This window comes from Schistocerca serialis, chromosome 3, assembly GCF_023864345.2.
Source record: "Schistocerca serialis cubense isolate TAMUIC-IGC-003099 chromosome 3, iqSchSeri2.2, whole genome shotgun sequence".
Classification (NCBI taxonomy): domain Eukaryota; kingdom Metazoa; phylum Arthropoda; class Insecta; order Orthoptera; family Acrididae; genus Schistocerca; species Schistocerca serialis.
This window is the reverse complement of record NC_064640.1, coordinates 634,431,285-634,456,687: the sequence shown is the minus strand read 5'-3', so window position 1 is coordinate 634,456,687 and position 25,403 is coordinate 634,431,285. Positions and strand designations below refer to the sequence as shown.

Sequence of the window (25,403 nt, the reverse complement as noted above, 5' to 3'; positions counted from 1 at the left end):
GTGACCGCCACTGACAACACAGACAGTGCATTCGCACCAAGCGTTTTGCCCATGACCGTGCTGCCACAAGCCATGCCCTCGGACAGTGGACTCACTAAAGGCTCACGAGCTCTACCAAGCTCACCCGACCACAGTGCCACTGCTTTGGGCTGGCGGCCATCTTTTCGCATTGACTCCTGGGACACTTTGCTGCTTTGGCTCCTGTTGGATCCGCTGAGTGGCTCCCAACACCACAACCACGCCTTGCCTGCCCCGCCCGCCACACATTGTAAACAAACCGCCTCCTGTGCCACCGGCAACATTTCTGTCATCACCAACGGCACGGTTCACAAGCTTCACCTCACACCAGGTCCCCCTATCTCCAGTAAACCATGTCGACTTTGTCCCGAGTGCCTCTCCGACCTTAAAAATCAGATTTCTGAACTACTAAGCTCCGGCGTCATTGAACCCTCTGCCAGTAGCTAGTCTACACCCATACATATGACACCCAAGAAAGACGGGTCTTGGTGCATGTGCGGAGACTACCGTCAACTAAACGCACAAACAATTATGGACATCTACCCCATACCCAACAATGCCAACTATACCAGTTCCCTCGCAGGTGCAACCACGTTCTTGTCATTGATTGCAAATGGGCCTACCACCAGATCCCCATGGCACCTGAAGACATCAAGAAGACAGCAATCACCACCCCGATCGGGTTATTTCAATTTCGATTCATGCCCTTCGTTCTGAAAAACGCAACCCAGACCTGGCAACACTTCATCAACGAAGTACTATTCGACCTAAAATTCCACTTTCCATATCTTGATGACATTCTTGTGTTCAGCTCCTCTGTCAAGGACAACATTCGACATGTGCAAACTGTTATGAACACTCTCGTGGCAGCAGGCATCGAGACCAACCAGGACAAATTACAGCTACATCAACCTGTTGTCACTTTTCTTGGTTTTCAGGTCTCTGCTGACGGCATTTCACTGCCCCTGAGAAAGTACAAACAATACTAAACCTACCCAGACCTTCGTCATTCAAAGAGCTCCGGCACTTTCTTGGGACAATTAATTATTATCGCCGACATCTACCTTGGGCTGCAGAGATTCAGGCTCCACTGACAGACACCTTGGCAGGCACCAACACTTCTGGATCTCGGACTGTTCCATGGACCCCTGCTATGGCTGCCTCTTTCACTGCCCTCAAAAATCTTCTTGCCGAGGCCTGCACCATCATGCATCCTCATCCCAATGCGCAGCTTTTCATCACTACAGACATGAGCGATACTGCTATCAGCGCTGCCCTTAGCCAGACAATCGACAGCCAAACTTCACCTCTGCAGTTCTTCTCGTGCAAGCTTACCAATGCACAACGGAAATATTCCGCGTTTGACAGGGAGTTGCTCGTTGTCTACGAAGTGATCGAGCATTTTAAGACCGACGTTGAGGGATGTCCTTTCTATGTTTTAATGGACCACAAACCCCTGTCTATGGCCATTACAAACCTGCCAGCTGACACACGTCCTAGCTGCTTCGGATACATGGAATTCATATCTCAGTTCACCACCGATGTCAGACACATAAAGGGTGCTGACAATATGGTTGCTGATTTCCTTTCACGAGTTGACGCCATCCATTCCCTGTTAGACCTCTCTGAACTGCCTAACCTCCAACCCACTGACGAGGACACAGAAAACCTGATTTCAGACTCTACCTCTTCACTGCACTTCGTCTGTGCCACCTTCCCTGGCATTTCTGGTGAGATCTGGTGTGACCACAGTACGCGCACATTATGCCCCCTCATCCCAACCACACTCCATCGAGCTGTCTTCAACGCATTGTGTAATTTAGCCCACCCCAGTGTTCGTGCCTACGCCCACCTCGTAGCAGAGCGCTTTGTGTGGAGAAATGTCAACAAGGGCTGCCAGCAATGGGCACGCTACTGCGTCGCGTGCCAACGCTGCAAAGTACACAAAGTAGAAATCTTCCTTTCGTGTTCCGCTATTTTCCTATCCCTTGAACATACTCTTCAATACCTTGGAAGAGACCCATTTACTTTCCTGATTCCCATGCCACCACGTTCACCCCAATGTAACCATCTGTCACAACAGCTGCACAGAACCGCAGAACTGACTTCCCTACAAGTATCTTTTTGGTGAATTAATTTATGTAGAGGTTTTTTCCATTAGGGTAGGAATTTGTTTTAAAATAACTGACGAATTTTCTCGCCTTTTTTCCCGCTTAATGCAGGGATCACTGTTGTTGTTGTTCAAAGAACTCTTCTCAACTAAATCGATCGTGTTGCATACCTACGCTGCGAGTACGAGTAAGCTGTACTGCGGGCGTTATGTAACTCGCATTACCAGTTCTGATGCTTACAGCTTTCTTTTCAATGTTCCATTATGAAACCCTGTCATCTAATGCCTTATTAACATTTGGCACTGTATGCTTTACTGGAAAGAAACTATGTCTCGAGAGCTAAAGTTTTTAGGCACAAATTACTGTTCATAAAATGACCAGTTACATCCATACGTGTATGCCATAATTCAGCAAGGTCCAAATGTCGATCATTAAAGAAACTGGTAGAGTCCTTCATGTTTACAGTCTCTTTCTCTTTATAGTAATTTTCATCAGTCATGTGGCACAATTTTTTTTCCCCCCTTTCGATTTATAATCGAATATTTTGTTTCTGACAGCACGACAAAACATCGAACACCAGTGTCCTCTACAACAGAGCTGTTTAAAATTGTCATGGCAGCTTGAGCGGCAACTAGTTCTTGTTGCCGTTTACTTCCCTCTGTGACGAGAAACGTATGTTTTGGATCAGTGGTTCCTGCAAGGAGATTTTGCTGGAAAAGTAATCCAATAAAATTACATACCGTGCAACTTCGCTATTTTTGATTTTGGGTTACGTTGTCATCAATGTTTCCGTCCCTGGCGATTTTGACGTATAACATACATACCTATAGGCCTGTACCTGGGTATTTTGCCTGAGCCGCATTATTAGAAGAGTAAGTGTCTGATCACGCCCGTTGTATTTTTTGAAATATTTCGAAGACTTTGAAAACAAATACTTCAACAAGTGCTGTTGCTATTGTCAGCTCCATGACTTTCGCTTTCATATATCCACATTGTTTTGAATCATAACTTTATTCGATTGAAACCGGAGACATACTAGTTATGAGCACAGTGACCACGAGTGTGTTTGTTTAGTGTCGGCCTTCAGTTCCAATAACCCCAGCCCATGCTGTCGTAGTCAACTAGGGTGCAGCGACAGGCGCCGCCACGCTGTTCCTCGTGAGCTTTTCGAGAATTGCTTGAGAACTAGAAGCTCGAGGAGTGCTCAGTGAGCTCTAGTCACCCCACAGTCCCGTCTATTGTTCCAGGTGCTTAATGCCTTAACATAAATGTTTCTCCAGTAATATTCTGTGGTTTAGAGATTCAGATTGCTTGCCCAAGCCCTTTTGTGTAGCTTCTGCAGAGAATTTGGATTCCAAAGAGGGTATCACAATAGAAATGTTTTGACCAGTTGTGGCCTGTGTAGCTGGTGTATGAGAATTCGCTTTTTATTCAATTATTTTTGAGAAAATAGGTAGCAGAGAAAATGCACAATAATTATTAGATCAGGATTTGTCATCCTTTTTGAAACAGAACTACTACTATATTCTTTTTAAGATAGACCAAAAAAATACCACTAACGAACATGTTGTTTGCAGGTAACAAGTTGGCATAGCATCAGCAAAATTTTATAAAAACTAATTTGTATAAGCAGACTGTAATTTTGAAACTCTGGTTATAAGGATGTGAAGAATTAGTGTTTGGAGCATTGATTAAAAAATAAAAAATCTGGAATGACATCATATGCAACTTTTACTCTAAGTCTGCCTGCTTTAATGACCCTCCATGCAGAATTAAGTTTATTATTGAGCTCTCATTGAAATTATTTTCTCTGCATTTGGCTAATCTAATTTGTGACCTCTAGTGTCTCTTGAGGTTATTGTACGCTGCTTTATCAATTCTACCACTTTTCACATTAGCATGACAGATCAAAAACATTGATCTTAGTTTCTGCAAATGTGGCATGAATGTAGGTGTAGTTGTTAGATCATTAATTGCTAGTTTTACCCCATATACCATTGTGGTCTGTCAGTTAACATTAAGGAGCCCCAATTCGGAATCATATTTATTTACATTTGTCATTTAATTGTCAAGACATGTGTGTTGTCTTGTGGTACTTTAATTTGCGCAGAAGAAATGAGATCTAAGCATGTTAAGCAAATTAGCTTTTCAAGTCTCTTTCTTCCATCAAAATTTGAATCTCCAGTTTTTTTGCATATTTTTGTGTACGTAAAGTATACAAATCTGTCGTCGTTACTGGCAGCATAATGGTACATTTCCCCTTCTTTAAGCATCTCGTAAGTTTGATTTTTAAAATTTAAATTGTCTTTGTCTTTTAGGTAACACTGGCAGTGACTGGGAACGAATACTTTTAACAGCTGCTGAGAAACACAGAAAAAATGAAATCCCAGGGATAATTTTCCGTATGCTCAACGAAGTTCCACATGACTGTGGTGCTAGGATGGAAGATTTTGCAGACACTGTTTTCCCGCCAGCATCTATTGTTCTGCAGAAAACAAAAGAGAGACTTAAAACTGTGTTGCTGCTTGAGTGTCCTCGAACTCAGACTTCAAATGAGGTGTCTGTCAATGGCAAAGACAATAGGAACGGTAGACATCATGTTACAGTTGAGAGATTTCATCCATTCTATAAAGGTAAGCTACAGTTAGAGTCTTGTTCAATTTTAATGATTTTAAAACGTGTGCATTACGTAAATTCATTTCGAAAACTTGCAAATGTAAACATGATGTTCGTGCTGTTTTAATAAAAACTCCTGTGGCTGTTGAGCTATATTGTGGAGTCCCCATACACAACTAACAGTTCCCAAATTTTTTGTATTCACGTGACAAAGGCACGTATTGAGAAGTTTCGGAGGCTTGCAAAGATTTTCGCAGTTTACAAGTGTTTTGTAGAACGTATTTCGTAATAAATCTGTGTTTATGAAGTACAGTCTCCATGAATACCGTAAAATGGAGCCACGTTGCTCCTATTGGGGGGAAATGAAAAGTTTCAAAGCCCTCTGGAGGGGAAATCCTTAACTAAAATCAAAAGCTTTCAACTTTAAATCATAGATAGCATCAGTCTTCCTTCCAGTACTTTCTGGGTCTGCCATTTTGTGCTTAGTTTTTCAGTGGAAGCATTAAGTTGAAGTGTTATTTATTTAACTGAAATTTGCGTTTGAAAAGTTGCCCTATGGAACAGAATTTTGTTACTGAAAGGGTAAGTATACGACCGTTCGCTGTAGAATTTAATGGTGAACTGAAATCCTACTTCGCTTGTTAATGTGGAAAGTATCAGGAATGGTACATTTTCCCACAGAAAGGCTGCACATCACTTAAAAGTCCAAAGATGTATGATTTTAAACAAACTTAAGCAAAGACACCAAAATACCCCAAGAATGAAGCCTGTTAATGGAAATGAGGAGAATGTGTTTGCATCCTATATATAAATGAGTGATTATGGCTTCCCCTTAAATTCTGCTGACCTGTGCTACACTCCTGGAAATGGAAAAAAGAACACATTGACACCGGTGTGTCAGACCCACCATACTTGCTCCGGACACTGCGAGAGGGCTGTACAAGCAATGATCACACGCACGGCACAGCGGACACACCAGGAACCGTGGTGTTGGCCGTCGAATGGCGCTAGCTGCGCAGCATTTGTGCACCGCCGCCGTCAGTGTCAGCCAGTTTGCCGTGGCATACGGAGCTCCATCGCAGTCTTTAACACTGGTAGTATGCCGCGACAGCGTGGACGTGAACCGTATGTGCAGTTGACGGACTTTGAGCAAGGGCGTATAGTGGGCATGCGGGAGGCCGGGTGGATGTACCGCCGAATTGCTCAACACGTGGGGCGTGAGGTCTCCACAGTACATCGATGTTGTCGCCAGTGGTCGGCGGAAGGTGCACGTGCCCGTCGACCTGGGACCGGACCGCAGCGACGCACGGATGCACGCCAAGACCGTAGGATCCTACGCAGTGCCGTAGGGGACCGCACCACCACTTCCCAGTAAATTAGGGACACTGTTGCTCCTGGGGTATCGGCGAGGACCATTCGCAACCGTCTCCATCAAGCTGGGCTACGGTCCCGCACACCGTTAGGCCGTCTTCCACTCACGCCCCAACATCGTGCAGCCCGCCTCCAGTGGTGTCGCGACAGGCGTGAATGGAGGGACGAATGGAGACGTGTCGTCTTCAGTGATGAGAGTCGCTTCTGCCTTGGTGCCAATGATGGTCGTATGCGTGTTTGGCGCCGTGCAGGTGAGCGCCACAATCAGGACTGCATACGACCGAGGCACACAGGGCCAACACCCAGCATCATGGTGTGGGGAGCGATCTCCTACACTGGCCGTACACCACTGGTGATCGTCGAGGGGACACTGAATAGTGCACGGTACATCCAAACCGTCATCGAACCCATTGTTCTACCATTCCTAGACCGGCAAGGGAACTTACTGTTCCAACAGGACAATGAACGTCCGCATGTATCCCGTGCCACCCAACATGCTCTAGAAGGTGTAAGTCAACTACCCTGGCCAGCAAGATCTCCGGATCTGTCCCCCATTGAGCATGTTTGGGACTGGATGAAGCGTCGTCTCACGCGGTCTGCACGTCCAGCACGAACGCTGGTCCAACTGAGGCGCCAGGTGGAAATGGCATGGCAAGCCGTTCCACAGGACTTCATCCAGCATCTCTAAGATCGTCTCCATGGGAGAATAGCAGCCTGCATTGCTGCGAAAGGTGGATATACACTGTACTAGTGCCGACATTGTACATGCTCTGTTGCCTGTGTCTATGTGCCTGTGGTTCTGTCAGTGTGATCATGTGATGTATCTGACCCCAGGAATGTGTCAATAAAGTTTCCCCTTCCTGGGACAATGAATTCACGGTGTTCTTATTTCAATTTCCAGGAGTGTATATAGAAAAATCTTATCTGGATAGATTGGAGCGTAGTGTGAAAGCAATTTCCAACAATATACCGGGGAAAGATTGGACAAAATGTTTCCTTCAACAACACCCTCAATTGACAAAGATATGCAGCAGGGCAGCTATTGATGAAATCATATTGCGTAAACGCATTGAAATATGTCCTATGTAACACCATTACACATGAGATGAGACAAATCTCTCGACAATCCTGGTAAAAGCACAGTTATCTGCTGCCGAGGTACAAAGTACCCAGAAAGAATTTGTAACTTTTCTAAATCTAGTTGCTCCATTATGATGTGTGGCAGTGCAGCAGGGGGACTTTTGCCACCCTATGTTGCCTACAAGTCTGGGCAGTTGCGGAACACATGCTTGGAGGGAGGTCCAAAGGGATGCAGGTACAATCACTGTAGTTCAGGATGGTTTGATGCAGTAACTGGTTTGAGACCATACTGCTGCCCAAGTTGGAGAAACTGGAAGGGAGAAAGGCTGTGATTCCTGACGATCTCTCTACACATTTGAACATCCAAATTTTGCAGAGGTGTAGAGAAACTGACCTCATCTCATTCAACCTTCAGACATTGCCTTCTTTCATCCCATGAAAGTTGTATGGTGGTATGTATTGTGTGAGTGGAAGCAAGCACTTGAAGGAATGAAGTGTGGTGTTGTTCTTAAACACCAATTTCCTGCTCTGATGCAAAAGGCTCTTGATGTGATGCAGCCAAATGTGAGAAGTAGCCTTAGGAAGTGTGGAATATTTCCCTGTAATGTTGAACCATTGCTTGAATGCATTGGACACAGAGAGGTGCATCAAGATGATCTGAATAATTCATTTCTGTTCATTCTTCAAAGAAAGGACACTCTCAACATTCCTGGGGATAGAAGTCCCACAAAAGAAGAAAGATTCCAGTTCGAAAAAGTCTTTCTTATGCAACAAGTACCAGTAGAAGAATGGTGGAAAATGTGGGTGTTGCAGCAGAAACCGGTTCACAAACACCTATAGACCAACCAGGAAAATGTAAAAGAAAGCAAATTTGGCATTCTAAGAGAAGTGAAGATCACTATACGCAAGACTCTTCTGACAAAGAATCCTGGGAGTCTCACGGTAAGAGATGTCTTCTGGAAGTAGAGTACGAAGGAGGAGGAAAACTTACAGAACTGTCAAGGACCACAAATTAAAGAAGTAAAGAGATAAGTCGGTGCTTTTATGATCTTTCATTATGAGGATCATCTGTATCCAGGTGTTATTCAAAACTTTAATGAGACTGGGGCTACAATAAGTGCTGTAACTAAGTCAAAAAATATCATGCAAATGGCCATCAAAACCAGATGATCTCTTATGGAGGGAAAGTTGTTGTAGGAGGCATAGATCTACCTAACATAGTGAATAAAAGGGGCTTTTTCCAAATTACTGAACTGTGTGGTGTTGAGTGTCAATGCTGAACTGTGTGGTAATTAGGTTATGGTACCTAGATTATATAAAAATGTATTTTTGGTGAACATGGTGTATCCAAGAAAATCGAATATTTACTCTGTGTCTAACATTGCTCCATAGAATTTTTTCCATAAGAATTAAATTGATTTTGAAAGTGGAGCAAAGTAACCTGCCCGTATGGGAAACTTTGCCCCAATTTTAGAAACTGTATAACTCACTGTAAAATGAAAATTTGAAGATCTCTTCACTCAGACATCATTCCTTCGTGCTTTAGTTAATTGCTTGAAAATTATCAAATTTGCTAAATTTACCTTAGGTATTTTCAAGCATCGGTACATAGTGTCTAAATATTGGAACAAAGTAGCCTCGGTTTACACCCAGGAAAATATTGTATTATATTAGTTCCCTCTTTTGGTAGTGTTATTGTCTGTATGTATCGTAAAATAAAGCTGCTAACTTCCTTAATAACGATAACCTAGAAAACACTTTAGAGCAGTAGTAAAGCCAAGTTCTCTGTTGTAATAGATATCTCGCTTTTAGCTATGAATTACTTATGTTCCAAAAGACTGCTGATATTATTTGCAGCATATCAAACTTAAAAGACAATCAGCAAGCTTATTATAAAGTTTCTCCTTTACTATTCTGTAAAATACTGGACCAGGCATAACACAGTGCCAATGTGTTGGCTTTTTTCAGGCAGGAGATTAGTTAGTTACTATTCGTAAGCAGCTGGATATCATCCTCACTACTGTCAAGTGATTGGAAGCTGCTGTGAATGGGAGTGTTGGGTTACCAAGAGAGGCACGAAGATACCTGATGTTGTATCCTCTCCTGTGGACACACTGTCTCCTGCATGAAATACAAGCCCTATAATTACCCATCTACTTGACTGTGAGTGGAGTCCTGAACAGGGTAGACAGGGACCAAGTCGGACACAGGGTGTTATACCGATCCCTCTTATAAACAAGTTCAAGATGCTGTCATTCAATGAAACTGAGCCAGTAGGACTCACTTCACCTGTTTTGGGTAAACCTGCTTTGTTGTGCATCAAGAGGAGATAAACACGAAAGGATAGGAGTGTATCAATTGTCGACAGTTCAAATGCATGACCAATAATGGTACCCCGTGGGAAAATGGCAGTAAGGTATGGGAAGAAACACCAGGTACACTCAGTGTGTATGCCTGGGGGCCTCATTGGGCATGCTGAGCTTATTCCACCAGCCATTGAGGGAACACGCAATGAAGTGCAGATTGTGGCACACTTGAAACAAATGATACTTGTCTGGGCTCTGAGGTCATACTTGGATCATTCCAGCGACTGAAAGAGGGTTGAGAATACCAGCCTTGTGCATGGAGCTTCGACGAAACAATTTGCAGCACTGTCTCCAGAACTTATCCTGACTCTTTGGTTCTGAGTCGAATAGAAGGACTGAACTAGAGACTTCAAAGGTTCTGTGACAAGCTAGGCTGCGACTTCCTGAGCTTGTGCCATAGGGCTGAGACCTGTAAGGTCCCCCTAAATGGGTCAGGTGTGCATTACAAATCACAGGCTGCTACTCAGGTAGCTCACTGTGTGTGGGGTGTACACAAGGATTTCTTTTAGATTAGTGACTCTCCACCCAATCCAGATAAGGATAGCTGTAGGAAACCCAGAAGTATCACTATAAGATCGAAACAAATGCCTCCCATAGGTGAGAGTATTAAAATCCTCATCAAGTCATCTTTCATTAGCTATGTGGATGCGCTCAACGACTGTGATATGACTTTCAAAATGATGGAGCACAGCAGTCAGTCATTCTTTCCCTTCAGGTTCCATTAAACAAACCTAGATTTCGGCTACTGCCTAGCCATTATCAATGGCTCAAGAAGAGTAGTCTTGAAGAAACTGTGACAGAAACCCCAACAACAGGGGACTGACATATTAGGACATGCATTGAGGCTATGAAATAGTACATTGATAATGGCTAGGCACTAGCTGAAATCTAGATTTGCTTAATAAAACATGAAAGGAAATGACTGATTGCTGTGCTCCCTCATTTTGAAATATTAAAATCCTAATGGTAAACTGCCGAATCATTCGCAGCATAGCAAAAGCAATGAAGCTCACGTAATACTAGGTACAGAAAGCTGGTTGAAAACTGAAATCGGTAGCAGCGAGATTTTTTTTTTTGGGGAATATGTAAGTGTATATTGAAAGGATAGGGAAATGGAGTATTTGTCGCTGTAGACAAGTGACTCCCATCCACCATGATAGAAACTGACGCTGCATGTGAGATTGTTTGGGAAAGACTCAGTATCAGGGGTGGGCATAAAATAACTGGATCCTTCTATTGCCCACCAGACTCATCTCCTGATGTAAACGAAAACTTTAGAGAAACCTCAGTTTGCTTGTACATAAGTTTCCTAATGACACTGTCGTCAAAGGAGACTTTAACTATCTAACAATCAATTAGGATGCATATAGATTTGTTAGTGGTGGACATTGCATGAAATTGTGAGCCTTGTCTGAAAACGACCTAGAACAGATAATCTGAACCCCACTCATGATGGAAATACATTGAATATAATGGCAATGAACAGACCTGACCTCTTTGAGGAAGTTCACATCAATACTGATATCAGTGTCCATAATTCAGTTATAGCACCAATACAAAAACACAAAAAGCAACTGAAACAAGCAGAATGATTTTTACATTCAGCAAATGAGAAACAGAAACAACAGCCTCATGTCAATGAGGAACTTTAAACTCTTAGCTCAGTGTGGGAGCAAGTAGAGGAACTATGGCTCAAGTCTAAAAGAATAGTTGACCATGCATTAGATACATATGTACCCCAGTAGAACAGCTCGTAATACAAGATATCCTCCTTGGTACACAGGCATTATAAGCAAATTTCTAAAGAAATGTACTATGGTACAATTGGTATTAAACAAAACATAGGCCCATAGATAGAGGGATGCCGAATGGAACACATTTGGCAGTTGAGAGCGTCATGTGTGAAGCCTTCAATGACTGCTGTAGCAGAATATTGTCAAATGTTGTTTAACAAAAACCCAAAGAAATTCTGATCATATGTAAAGGCTGCTAGTGGCACCCAAGTTAGAGTCCAATCACTCATTGAGGAGCCTGGAATTGAAGTTGAGGGTAGCTAACAAAAACCAGAAATGCTTAACTTTGTTTTCGAATGTTCCTTTATGAAGGAGTATTGCCCCAGCTTAACTCTTGTACCACTGAAAAGATGAGTCAAATAGATGTCAGTGTCAATGATGTTGAGAAACAGCTGAAATCGTAAAAACTGAACAAAGCCCAGGGACTGACGGAATCCCTATCAGATTCTATACCCAGTTCACAGCTGAATTAAGGTGAATTCACACTTGACAGAATGTCACCGTCATATCAAAAGATTCTCCTCTGTAGTTCATATGGTGGCGTTGACACACCACACACCACCAAGGTTTCTTGGTAAGAATTTTTGGACGGGCCATAGCGTAGCCTACTTGGCGAGCAATTTTGAAGAACACAGTGTGAACTGGTACGAAAGTATTCCCCAGTGACTACTACTGCGAGAATGTCTTAATATGTACTGGAAGAATATACTAATTTAAAGTATTTTATTTTATACACTGAAGGAATACATTGCAAAATAAAAGATGCATATCTTGTTCAATGTGCTTTACTCAAGATTTTTCCAGTGGAACAGTGAAAAGAAAAACTAGGAGTAAAGCTGATGTGGCATGCAGAAGTTTAAAATAAGATTTTTAATAAATTAATGATGAACAGCAGGTAGCAGAAATATGTGTAAACATAGTTCAAGTACACAAAACCTCCCATCTAGACATACTGTAAGCAAACCATGAGCTGCAGTCGAAGTGATATTGGATACTTAAATCTTGGGTTTCTTTTCGTAATTTTTATTTGTCTCTTGCTTAACAGGTAAAAAAACTGTTGTTCAGACATTCTGAAATACTTATAGAACAATGACTACTACTCTTCCAGCTCCTTGTAACGAGTATGCAAATATCCGTAAGAGCTTCAATTTAACATTTTGCTAGCCCAGACCGTTTTGCTCTGTTCCTCAGGATGAAGTGCAATAACAATCATTGCAAACTTATTTAAACTAAATTTCGACATTTTATAATCTACCATGAGCTACGAAACAGCAACTCTGGTAAGTGATTTATGAATCAGCTATGACGCCACGATGTTCTTTCGTGTTGTGTGAATGCTCAGAAATTCCTCTGACTGTCTACATGCTAAAACTTTATGGTTTCTTGATGGTGGCGTTCCGACAAGTGTGAATCCACCTTTAGCCCCTCTGTTAACTATGTCTCAGATCCCTTGGGCACAAAACCATGCCCAGTAGTTGGAAGAAAGCACAGCTCGCACTTCTCTGCAAGAAGGGTAGCAGAAGTGATCAATAAAACTACTGTCCAGTGTTCTTGACATCCATTTATTGTAGAATCTTAGAACATTCTGAGCTCAAACGTAATGCAGTATCTCTGACACAATGACCTCCTCCATGCCAACCAGCATGGATTTCGGAAACACAGATCATGTGAAATTTTAATTTTCTCTCATGACATCCTGAAAGCCATAAATAAAAGCAATAAGGCAGATGTACTGTTTCTCAATTTGCGAAAAGCATTTGACTTGGGACCACACCAATGCTTATCGTCAGAGGTACGATCATATGGAGTATCAGACGAAATGTGTGACAGCATTGAAGATTTCCAGGTAGGGATGACACGGCATATTATCTTGGATGCAGAGTCATCAACAGCTGTAGAATTAATTTCGGACACACCCCAGGGAAGTGTGTTGGGTCATTGGCTGCTCATGTTGTAAATTAATGATGTTTGGAATAATATTAATAGCAACCTCACACCCTTCACGGATGATGATATCTACAACAAAATACAGTCTGGACAAAGCTATACAAATGTTCAGTCAGACCTTGATAATATTTCAAAGTGATGAAATGATTGGCAGCTTGCTTTAAGTGTTCAAAAATGTAAAATTGTTCGCTTCAAAAAAAAAAAAAGTATCGTATAAACCCATACAAATATTTGGGTGTGACACTTGGCAAGAACACGAAGTGGAACAGTCACATAGGCTCAGTTGTGGGTAAAGCGGGTAGCGGACTGTTTTATTGGTAGAATACTAGAGAAATGCAATCATTCTCCCAAGAATATTTCTTACAAATAACTCGTGCGACCCATCCTAGAATACTGCTAAATTGTGCTGACCCGTATGAAGTATGACTGGCAGATAATATTGATCATATAAAGAAGTGCTGCACGAATGGTACGGTAACAGCTTCGTTTGCCCCACGAGAGAGAGAGAGAGAGAGAGAGAGAGAGAGAGAGAGAGAGAGAGAGAGAGAGAGAGAGATAGATATTCACATGCTGAAAGAACTTAACTAGCAGACTCTTGAAGATAGATGGAAAGTCTACTAACAAAGTTTCAAGAATCGGCTTTAATGGCGATTCCAGCAATATGCTACAACACCCTGCATATTGCTCCCATAGGGATCGTGCGAGTAGGATTAGAGTAATTGCAACACACACAGAGGCATTTAAAGTCATTTTTCCTGCACTCTGCATGTGAATGGGACGGGGAAAAAGCTGTAATAACCGGTACAGTGGGATGTACCGTCTACCATGCACTTCGCAGAGTATAGGTGTAGATGTTACTGTAAGACGAAGGAAGTGCTGGGAGCCGGCTTATGTATTTAAGTAAATAGGCGTGCGAATTACACGGATTGTGCCACTTAAATAATATGCATTTTTGGCTCCATAAAAGTGTTTAGAATCCACCCCTGAAACGGATTTTCGAATACAGAACGGAAATGTTTGTTATTCGCGGTTGAACAAAAAATGCACCTGCCTGAAATCGGCCTTTTTCACCCACCAGTTTTTTTTCTTTCGGAGGACAAGTTATTTTACTGGTGCTTGGGAGGAAACACACAAAATTCAAATGAAAGTTTGAACGTGTTCAGCGTGTGTTTGGAAGTTAGCCTCCAAGCACTTGCATTCTGGTGCGAAGACTGTGGAGATTGCGACTTTCCTGGCAGTGAGCAGCTTCAATGAAGGGTATTCAGCAATTCTGAAGACCATGACAGCGATGGCCATCACCTTGGGACACTATTCGACGTAGTTTGCCAAGCATTCGGGCTACCACCGGATTCAAACGGTCGAAAACTGCTTTTCATTGGCCGTACTAGCTGCACTCGAGCTGCCTAGGATGGCCCAGGTCGAGCAGAACGCCCTCTATGAGGAAGAGGAAGGACTAGTTTATTGACCCGGAATAGCAGATTGAACAAGTTGCATAATATTGCATTTATATGTAGTCAAAACTTCAAACGCGTTTTTCTCGAAGTGATTTTTATATCGCGCGGTATGGTAACTTCGAATTTGCTGAACCGACTGGCATGATTCTTTGTTTCAGACGAAGCTAACTAAATTATCTAGGAGTTGTACCACTTTTATTCCGATCCATCAACTATATTTTTACTTGGCCGACGAAGTAGGCAAATTGATGAAAAAACCCAATTTTTTTCAAATGGCCACCATTATGTTTCCTATTGTCCAAATAACTTACGCAAGGTACAAGTCCTAAAGAATCTTGTATACTTCGCTAAAGTCAACTCAGTTTTGATTTCAGATGAGCTGGCTGACCTGTGACATACCGCGCGTGGATGTCTACATCGAAATTTTGTTTCGTTCCGACGGCACTTTCGCCTTTGCTCGTCGACATTTCTGGTCGAAAAAATTCTAGTTTGTAGAGGAAATATCAATAAACATTTTGACCAAATTTGACATTGACATCTATAACACATTCAAAGAAAAAAATTCTCAAAGAACATGCCTTTTTTCGGGCCAAAGATAGTAAACCTCCCCTTAATTGATATTGCATCCCTTTTACACTAGCGCGTCAAAGAAAAACGCTGCAGCTTCAGTATATCTCATGAAAACGATGTGAAATGTAAGAGCACAACAGACACACAGCCGCTTGGGGCAGCTGTCGATCTTGTTGCAGGAAGTCTTATAAACTTACATTTTTAAGACCAACAAGTCGTGGCTACTCATGTGTATCATCTTAAAATACCAAAGTATCTGTATTTGACATAGTAATTTGCATATGTTGCAGATAAGTAAAATAAGCATGCAGACAGCGACAGCACTTTTACTATCCCTAATTCCTTATTCTATTTGCACCACCCGTGGCCTGATTTGCATTTTGTGTGTCCACAAAATGCAAAATTTTACAATAGTATCTACAGTATCTGACAGTAGCCTGTGAAGGATAGATGAGAGAACAATCATGATACCCACCATAGTCTTCTTTGCTGTATTTTGTTTGTGGTCATATTTTGGGTACATTATGAATAAACCTGCATGCTCATAACACACACTCTTATTGTTATAACAAATATGAATAACAAACTTGCATAGCACAATATTTCCACTGCAGACAAATTGACAGTCTCCTCCTCCTCCTCCTCCTCCTCCTCCTCATCATCATCATCAAAAAGTGGTCATCTACAGTACTTTCAAACTATTACTGACCACAGTCAATGGTTAATGGTTAATATTGCAGTCAATGCCTCTGAGCACTATGGGACTTAACATCTGAGGTCATCAGTCCCCTAGAACTTAGAACTACTTAAACCTAACTAACCTAAGGACTTCACACACATCCATGCCCAAGGCAGGATTTGAACCTGCAACCGTAGCGATCGCGCGGTTCCAGACTGTAGCACCTAGCACCGCTCGGCCACTCCGGCCTGCGACAGTCAATGGCTAAAATGTTGTAATGGCATACATTGTTTCTCTGAGGCCCAGTTGCTACATGGTAACTCCATGACATCATGGTCTTATGTCTCCTGAAATTTTATCTCCTGGTACATGACCCGTTTTTGAACTCACCAATTCAACTGGGCCTGTGTGTTGTCCATTTATTCCAGATAAGAATTTACCAGTGTCATACTCGTGTGCTTGGTGGCCTTTGTCTCACCTTTCACCGTGAAGACCCCATTTGTGAGTCATTCGGTATTCATGCAGATCAAGTGTCCATAGAAGGCCAATTGTCTTTTCCTTACACATATGTTTATGCCCTCCTGGTTTTGATGCAGCTGGTCATGCCAGATTCTGTAGGTGCCTTCCTCTTCTCTTTCTTTTTCTCTCCTTGAACTCCAATTGGGAGAAGCTCTCTTTTTTATGTTCCTATGTTGAGAAGCTTCTGCAAACAGACCGTAAGGATGTTGGTGGGTGCAGATTTTTTTTAGATGGAAGTTCCAATCACACCTGTGGAGAAGTAGGGTACTGTGTTGTCTGCTTCTTGAGTTCTTTGTACTGGTCTCTTGAGATGATTCTGTGGAAGTTCTTACCTGTCTGTTGCACCAGGGCCCTGACATAATTTCTCTTTGCCATGCAGATTGTGTTGGCTATAGTTTTTCTTTGCCTGATCATGGTATCATGAGTGGATTCATTCTTATGCTGGTTCCACCTAATCCAGGCTGTTCATAAGTGCATCAGACTTGGGTCATTTGTGGAAATGCTGAAGTAGTTGATCAATGGCATCTTAAAAGTCATCTGTGAGGGACATTTCTGTAGGTACAAATAAATAGCTTCAGTTCAGATTTTGGTTTTAAGTTTACTGGTAGTTACTAGTTATACAAGGTGACACCATGCGGGAAAATCTTAACTGCAACCTGCACCAGTAAAACTCAATCTGAGTGCAGACAGCTGCAAGATATGTGACAAACTACCACTGTTAGTTCCATGAAATATGTTCCAAGTAAAACATAAAATTTGTAACTGTCGATTATTCATGATCTTTTCTTATGTGCACTACTGAAAGCAAATTTAGACACATAATCAGAGAAATGGAGAGAGTAATCACAGTATTTTGAAGTGATATGTTTGCTCTAAAAGAAAAAGAAAATTGATCTGAAGGATAAGTGTACATGTTTGAAAAAGGAACACACATTTCTATATTGCTAGAAGATCATAATCAAAACTTTTATGTAAATTAAATGGACAAGTTGATGCACTCTACAAAATGGTTCTCTTTTAAAAGGAAATAAACACCAAGAAACTGGTAAAGAAATCTCACTTTGTGCAATAATATTGATGCCCTTCAATGCACATGTGATGAAGGTTTTGAAAATGCTTATGGTGAAGGCAGAACAAAAAACTTTTCAGCAGTGGTAAAATGATTACAGAAGATGATGGTAACATTATTTAGTTATGGTCATGCATGCCACATGTCAATATTACTGACAAGCTATGTTAGCAACAGTATTCATGTTTCTGCCATTAAAAAACCTGTAACAAATGTCAAGTGTTACTGTGAATGTGACTAAGCATTCTCTAATATCACAAGAAATTATTGTGCTGTACTCATAGGAGGTGCTAATGATGTCAGCAGAAATGAATGACAGACTAGACTATTCGAGTATAAAAAGATAAATATAACTAATTTGAAACTGAAAAAAACCTGTATGCAAAAATCTGTAAATGTTATGTGACTATAAATGATAAATTATGAAATAAATTTTTTAACAAGTCATGGTATAACTTCAAAAACGTGACAGAAGGATGTTAGCTTCTGAAAAGGAATGCTCTTGAGGAGTTCTTTCTCCATAAAAAATGCACAAATAAATATGTTATTGTTTTGAGTGCTCCTTCAACAGCTGTAACTAATGAAGTTGACCCAATTCCCAATGGATTTTGTCCAAAGGTAACTAAATAATGCAGGAATGCAACTTAGAGTGCAAACCCCTAACTAGTGCCAGAAATGTTGACTGGTGTGAAGATTTTTGCTTGATTAGTTCATAAAAATAATTTCATAATCGATCTAAACATCAGCTATCAGTAGGGTGGTATAAGAAATATATGAACTGCAAGTACTTCTGGAGAACATAAATTCTTTGAAAGTTATATACTTAAATGAATGCTGGTTTAAATTAACAATATCAACTTGATAAATTTGCTGTTTGCTGCAATTTAGCAAGTACTTTGTAGAACAATTGGTGTCAACAATCATGCATTCTAGTAGATTAGTCACTAGGTGTTTAAGTTAGTAGACAATTGTCTAAGTGGGGTACTTATTACTTGGAAGCTGCATAGACCTTTTCAACTATGACATATTAAGTATCAACATATATCGTACTCCTGGCATTTCAGTCACGTTTGCATTTCTGAACAAATTTTATACTTTTCTGAGGCACAAAAGTTGTATAAAAAGGCAATTATTTCTGCCAGCTTCGTAGGTACATGAGCTGATGACAGATTTGCCATTTCTTTGAAGAGCTTGGTATCTACAAATGGGTTAGCAGCTACTAAATTTTAATGAATACATTAGAGAAACGGAATGAGGTGCAACTTGTCTAGATAATGTAAGCAGTATCTATTATGTTGCTACAAATACATTCATTTTAGACTTGGAGGTGATTAGTTGTGTGTTCCATAGATCATTTGCATGACAAATAAGTGATATGGGATGAGTCAGTTTACATTCACATCACGTTATTTTGTAAATATTGCTACATGCTGATAGTTTACAATCCCAGCTAATTTCTGATGATTAATTTGCCTGTCTCATGCAGTCTGCTAATGCAGATATTGTGGTGCTGTCTATTTACTGTGTGCATAGACTGCATTATATGCGCTTTTAACATACTGATTTCCTCACCCAGTTTTTCCTGTGTACTTATCAGCTTGATCAAATTGTAATGGCATATATATGTTGGCTTTCTAATAACTTTGTGAACTACTGGAGGGAGGGGGCAATATGGCAGTAGCTGATATTTGGTAACACTATACATCATTTCTCTATGTTTAAGAGTTCTGGGGATTAACACAGAGACCTTAAATATAAGTTTGCCCAGAAGAATAAAGCCCATATCTGCTGATCCTACACAAGTGTCAATAAAACAACTACCTTTCCCTAATAGAATTTGCAGACCACCAAGTTCATTGCTTACCAGTTCCCGTCAGATCACCAAAGTTAAGCACTGTCGGGCGTGGCCGGCACTTGGATGGGTGACCATCCAGGGTGCCGTGTGCAGTTGCCATTTTTCGGGGTGCACTCAGCCTCATGATGTCAATTGAGGAGCTACTCAACCGTATAGTAGCGGCTCCAGTCAATGAAAACCATCATAATGATCGGGAGAGCTGTGTGCTGATCACATGCTGCTCCTATCCGCATCCTCAGCTGAGGATGACACAGTGGCCGGATGGTCCTGATGAGCCACTTGTGGCCTGAAGGTGGAGTGAAAGGTCATTGCTTACTTTCCTGATTATTGACCTTGCATGCTTCTGGTACTCACACAGTGTCACTGTAATGAACTCTATATGCCCCACTATTTTGGGTCTCTCTCATTGCTCCTTGCAGCCACAAGATCGCTGCTGTCCTCAAGTGCTTCAGACATTTTAAAATACCTTATGCCCATGTCCTTAAATATCAAACATTGTCCATCAATGACCATTAAAATTCACAGCTACTTTCATATTCAAAATTAAAGTCTTCTGCAGTCAGATATTCACCCTGGTAATACATTTTTAATGAACTGTAGTAGCTTGCTTCTTTCTTGTTATTGACTTGACTTGCAATTTAATAGATGCTGTAACTTAACCTGATATAAGCCACCAAATAGGATTTAACTTTTATTTTTATTTTATTGATAAACTGCTAACAGGTACATGTAATTTTTCAGTGACATCTTGTATTGGTCCTTTTTTTAGCACATATTACAGACATTTGCTGATAATATACACTCCTGGAAATTGAAATAAGAACACCGTGAATTCATTGTCCCAGGAAGGGGAAACTTTATTGACACATTCCTGGGGTCAGATACATCACATGATCACACTGACAGAACCACAGGCACATAGACACAGGCAACAGAGCATGCACAATGTCGGCACTAGTACAGTGTATATCCACCTTTCGCAGCAATGCAGGCTGCTATTCTCCCATGGAGACGATCGTAGAGATGCTGGATGTAGTCCTGTGGAACGGCTTGCCATGCCATTTCCACCTGGCGCCTCAGTTGGACCAACGTTCGTGCTGGACGTGCAGACCGCGTGAGACGACGCTTCATCCAGTCCCAAACATGCTCAATGGGGGACAGATCCGGAGATCTTGCTGGCCAGGGTAGTTGACTTACACCTTCTAGAGCACGTTGGGTGGCACGGGATACATGCGGACGTGCATTGTCCTGTTGGAACAGCAAGTTCCCTTGCCGGTCTAGGAATGGTAGAACGATGGGTTCGATGACGTTTTGCATGTACCGTGCACTATTCAGTGTCCCCTCGACGATCACCAGTGGTGTACGGCCAGTGTAGGAGATCGCTCCCCACACCATGATGCCGGGTGTTGGCCCTGTGTGCCTCGGTCGTATGCAGTCCTGATTGTGGCGCTCACCTGCACGGCGCCAAACATGCATACGACCATCATTGGCACCAAGGCAGAAGCGACTCTCATCGCTGAAGACGACACGTCTCCATTCGTCCCTCCATTCACGCCTGTCGCGACACCACTGGAGGCGGGCTGCACGATGTTGGGGCGTGAGCGGAAGACGGCCTAACGGTGTGCGGGACCGTAGCCCAGCTTCATGGAGACGGTTGCGAATGGTCCTCGCCGATACCCCAGGAGCAACAGTGTCCCTAATTTGCTGGGAAGTGGCGGTGCGGTCCCCTACGGCACTGCGTAGGATCCTACGGTCTTGGCGTGCATCCGTGCGTCGCTGCGGTCCGGTCCCAGGTCGACGGGCACGTGCACCTTCCGCCGACCACTGGCGACAACATCGATGTACTGTGGAGACCTCACGCCCCACGTGTTGAGCAATTCGGCGGTACGTCCACCCGGCCTCCCGCATGCCCACTATACGCCCTCGCTCAAAGTCCGTCAACTGCACTGCTGTCGCGGCATGCTACCAGTGTTAAAGACTGCGATGGAGCTCCGTATGCCACGGCAAACTGGCTGACACTGACGGCGGCGGTGCACAAATGCTGCGCAGCTAGCGCCATTCGACGGCCAACACCGCGGTTCCTGGTGTGTCCGCTGTGCCGTGCGTGTGATCATTGCTTGTACAGCCCTCTCGCAGTGTCCGGAGCAAGTACGGTGGGTCTGACACACCGGTGTCAATGTGTTCTTTTTTCCATTTCCAGGAGTGTACATGTAGTTATCCAATTATAGGAGTGTGGTAATCAGCATACAATTTTTTTATGCTGCTCAGTTGGCAAGGGCAATGCAGTTTACACCTATGATTATGCCACATTCATATTTACATATACAGACTGTACATACTGTACAAACCACCATGCAGTGCATGATGGAGTGTACTTTGTACCACTACTACACATTCACTTTCCTGTGTTCCACTCTCAAATTTCTCAAAATGTCTGTTGTTGGCAGTAGAATCATTGTGCATTCAGTGGCAAAAAGCTTGTTCTCTACATTTTCTCAATAGTATTTCATGATAGGAATGGCATCATGCCTCCAGGAATTCCAACTGAATTTGGAGTCATTTCCATAATACTTGCATATTGATCAAACTAACCAGTAACAAATCTAGCAGCACACCTCTGCATTACTTTGATGTTTTCCTTTAATATGACATGATGTGGATCCTAAATTACTCAAGACTGGGTCACACTAGCAAACTGTGTGTTGTCTCCATTATAGATGAGCTGTACTTTCCTATAATTCTCCCAATATACCAAAATTTACCATTCGCCTTCCCTACTACCGTCCTTATATCCTTGTCATTTCATGTCACCAAGATATTTAATCTACATGACTGCCATTCATCACACCACTAATTTTGTACTAACTACATTTTTCTATATGTTTGGCAAGCTGCTGCTCTGTTCCTTCACAATTCACACGCAAGTTCAGTCTCCTATTACTGCAGTAGTGTTGTGCTAGTTGCGACACGTGTTTAAAATGGAGTGTTTTGAAGTTTCTGCAGTGATAGGTAAAGAGTAGACAGCCAAGGTAGCCGACTTATTAAATGGCATCAATGCACAGTTTATTGGGCATTGAGTGATACACATCCACTGATAAATTTGAGGCATGGCTCATGACTCCATAGGTTAATCAAGATGTCCTCCTATTGACAGGATAAGTGAGGGCTCCATCTTATCAGGAAACACACACAACCATACAGGGTGTATGGAGTGCCAGATTACCCTCTTAACTCTTAAGTGTATTCCTTCAGTCTGTATAATCAAAATATTGGCATAAACCAGCTCTACTAGGTTGGCAGTCACTGTAAGTCACATAGAAACCACATTAACAGCGTTAGTCATATGACTGTATTGGTGTTGAGGGTAATCATATACTCTTCTGATACTGGTCTGAATATACCTACTTTGAAGATGTTCATCACATTTAGTGTCCATAAATTTTTTGATTTACTAAATATAAATCATTATTCAGCAATTAGAGTATTCATGGATGGAAACCGACATGAATATACAATTCAAATTGGCATATAAATAGTTACAAGGTAGTTCTCCGCCCCCCCTCCGCCCCCCCTCCGCCGCCTTCTTCTTCTTCTTCTTCTTCTTCTTTCACTACTAGGTAGAAAATCTCTTTGAAACAGGCTTTGTATGAAAGAGGGAAAGAAAAATTAATAATGAACAGTGCACAATTTTATTTGGTTGAAAATATAATTAATGAGAGCATTTCTGTTATAAATTAAAGCGATAAAAAAAAAGGGTGTTATCCATTACAGGAAATATTATATTGCTGTATTTGGTTTATCGAGATGTTTTCTACTTTCGAACATGTGTCTCAAACAGTGAAAAATTTAAATTAGCAGCCACTCAAAATTTTTTATTACATTATACTTTCAAAACCTTAAGAATTATTTTCTTTGTGGAATCTTAATATTTTGCCGTTCTTGTGTAGTGTCCTTACATGAATGATGGAGATATGATTAGGTACATTACAGCTTTCAGATAAGTATACAGGTTGTCACTTTTCCTACATTCAGTTCTTGAGTAGAGTAGGGATGGTAAAATGTACACTGAAACATATGCAATGCTATGAACTTTCTTATGTATGAAACACAGCTGTAGTTTACATTCTTAACTGTGCCTCAATATGTATAAATTGCAGTCCAACTCTGCATAATCATGCAACAGAGAATTGTTTATGTAATCTTAGACCTTTACTGATCATTTTCAATCTTGCAATGACTGTCTTGGGCACTGCCATCCTGCAAATCTCAGGACACTTACATATTGAAAGATAAACTATAAATTTCCTGAAAATGAAAACTGAATGGCATCTTTGTCATTGGATTGTGGTTGTTGGTATACTGGTCTTCCATCTGTTGGAAGGTTGGTTGGTCTTGCTACTAGATGTTTTGTATGTCCTCGTGATACTTGTGAAATATAATGTTCTGTCGTCTCTTCTTTCCTCGTGTCCAATTCAACTTTTAACTCTGATACGAAAGTTTCTTCACTCAGTTGCATATTTGCGGCTTCTGGAGTTGAGACAAGCCCGCCAAATAGTATAGTTCCAGCCACAGTATCACGGATAAAAAATAAGAATGGACTATCAGCTCGGAATCTCGGAATGGTAGTTCCCATAAGTGGAACAACTAGAACACCTGTCAAAATTAAATTTATCAGTCAAGCATATTATGATATATACGAGATGTATAAAAATTAAAACATTTTTAACATACCTGTACCAGCCCCTGCAATTGTTCCTTCTTCATTGACTTCAATCTTCGTTGCATGTAGTATTTGGCTGATATGAGCTGTTCCTATGTTTCTTGCAATTCCAGAGAGATTGGCATGAGCCCCAAACACCTCTTGTACTCCTAACTGTAAAAAAATATTTTAACAGCATGCAATGAAAACCACAACAAAAAGTTCCCAACAAAAATATTTTAAGAGGTTACATGTTATTCATACAGCATTGTGATTGTCATGGTACATGATGCCGCATCTCTCTTTTTCTGCAATAGAAACATTAGAGCTTTTTTGAGTGCTATACTGTGTGTGTGTGTGTGTGTGTATGTGTGTGTGTGTGTGTGTGTGTGTGTGTGTGTGTAAGAAAGATCAGAGAAAGAAAATGAGAAAAGATGGTAGTTACTGATATTCATAGTTATTTTGCTTGTTATTTATTTACATGTTATGTGGATGATAATTGTGACCTCTCTCCATGATATGGAATGAGTCGGTTTTACAACTACAGAACATTGTTTAAAATATTTTGGCAAGATTCTGGCCATGTACATTGTTTTAAGTTCAACATTTTTACATACAATAAATTTCAAACTGTAGTCAATTTATTGCTGCTACCAAACTTCATAAGGCATTATATGTACTGTAGGGCTGTTGTCAGTAAGCCCAATAGTTTAAAGAGGTGTCTATAATACATTCTAGAGAGGACACAACACATCTTTATTACATGCTTCTGTATAACAAACATTTTTCCTCAATGATGAGCTACCTCAGAATATGATTCTGTAGAGACTGAACTAAAATATGAAAAGCAAGGCAACTTCAACATCATCATCTCCAAAATCTGTTATTATCTATTATGCAGAATGTTTAAGAAGATCTACCACATGTGACTTCTATTTCAGGTTCTTATCAATGTACAAATCTGGGAATTAAGAATATTCCATTTCATTTATTGATTTACCCTCATGCATTATTTCTGATGGTGTGGGTTGTGCAGTACTGAATTGCATGTATTGGGTTTCATCTGAATCCAGTGACAACCCATTTGCAGAGAACCAATTAATTTTCAATTAAATATTATTTACATTTTCAGGTGTTGAAGTTACTTGATTGAGTTTTATTATAATTTCTGCTTTTTGAATATGTGATGGAAGGGGATTTATACAGGGTGACTCCATCATGTCACAAACATTTGGGAATGGTGGGGAAAGGTATCA

General features: G+C 41.3%; 2 protein-coding genes across 5 annotated transcripts in view; one reads left to right on the top strand and one right to left on the bottom strand.

The window, feature by feature from the left end:
• LOC126470515 (constitutive coactivator of peroxisome proliferator-activated receptor gamma-like) overlaps positions 1–25,403 on the top strand; it is a 750,708-nt gene that overhangs the window by 409,907 nt on the left and 315,398 nt on the right. For all 4 annotated transcript variants that reach the window (XM_050098423.1, XM_050098425.1, XM_050098426.1 and 1 more), the window contains one exon: positions 4,448–4,762. In XM_050098423.1, the coding sequence (XP_049954380.1) occupies positions 4,448–4,762 (315 nt within the window). The remainder of the gene's footprint in view (positions 1–4,447; positions 4,763–25,403) is intronic.
• The window catches only part of LOC126470517 (leukocyte elastase inhibitor-like), a 63,196-nt gene continuing 60,907 nt past the window's right edge, over positions 23,115–25,403 (bottom strand). Inside the window, exons 7-8 of the mRNA XM_050098428.1 lie at positions 24,180–24,321; positions 23,115–24,101 (exon numbers count right to left, since the gene is read on the bottom strand). Of these exons, the coding sequence (XP_049954385.1) occupies positions 23,743–24,101; positions 24,180–24,321 (501 nt within the window). The 3' untranslated portion in view covers positions 23,115–23,742. The remainder of the gene's footprint in view (positions 24,102–24,179; positions 24,322–25,403) is intronic.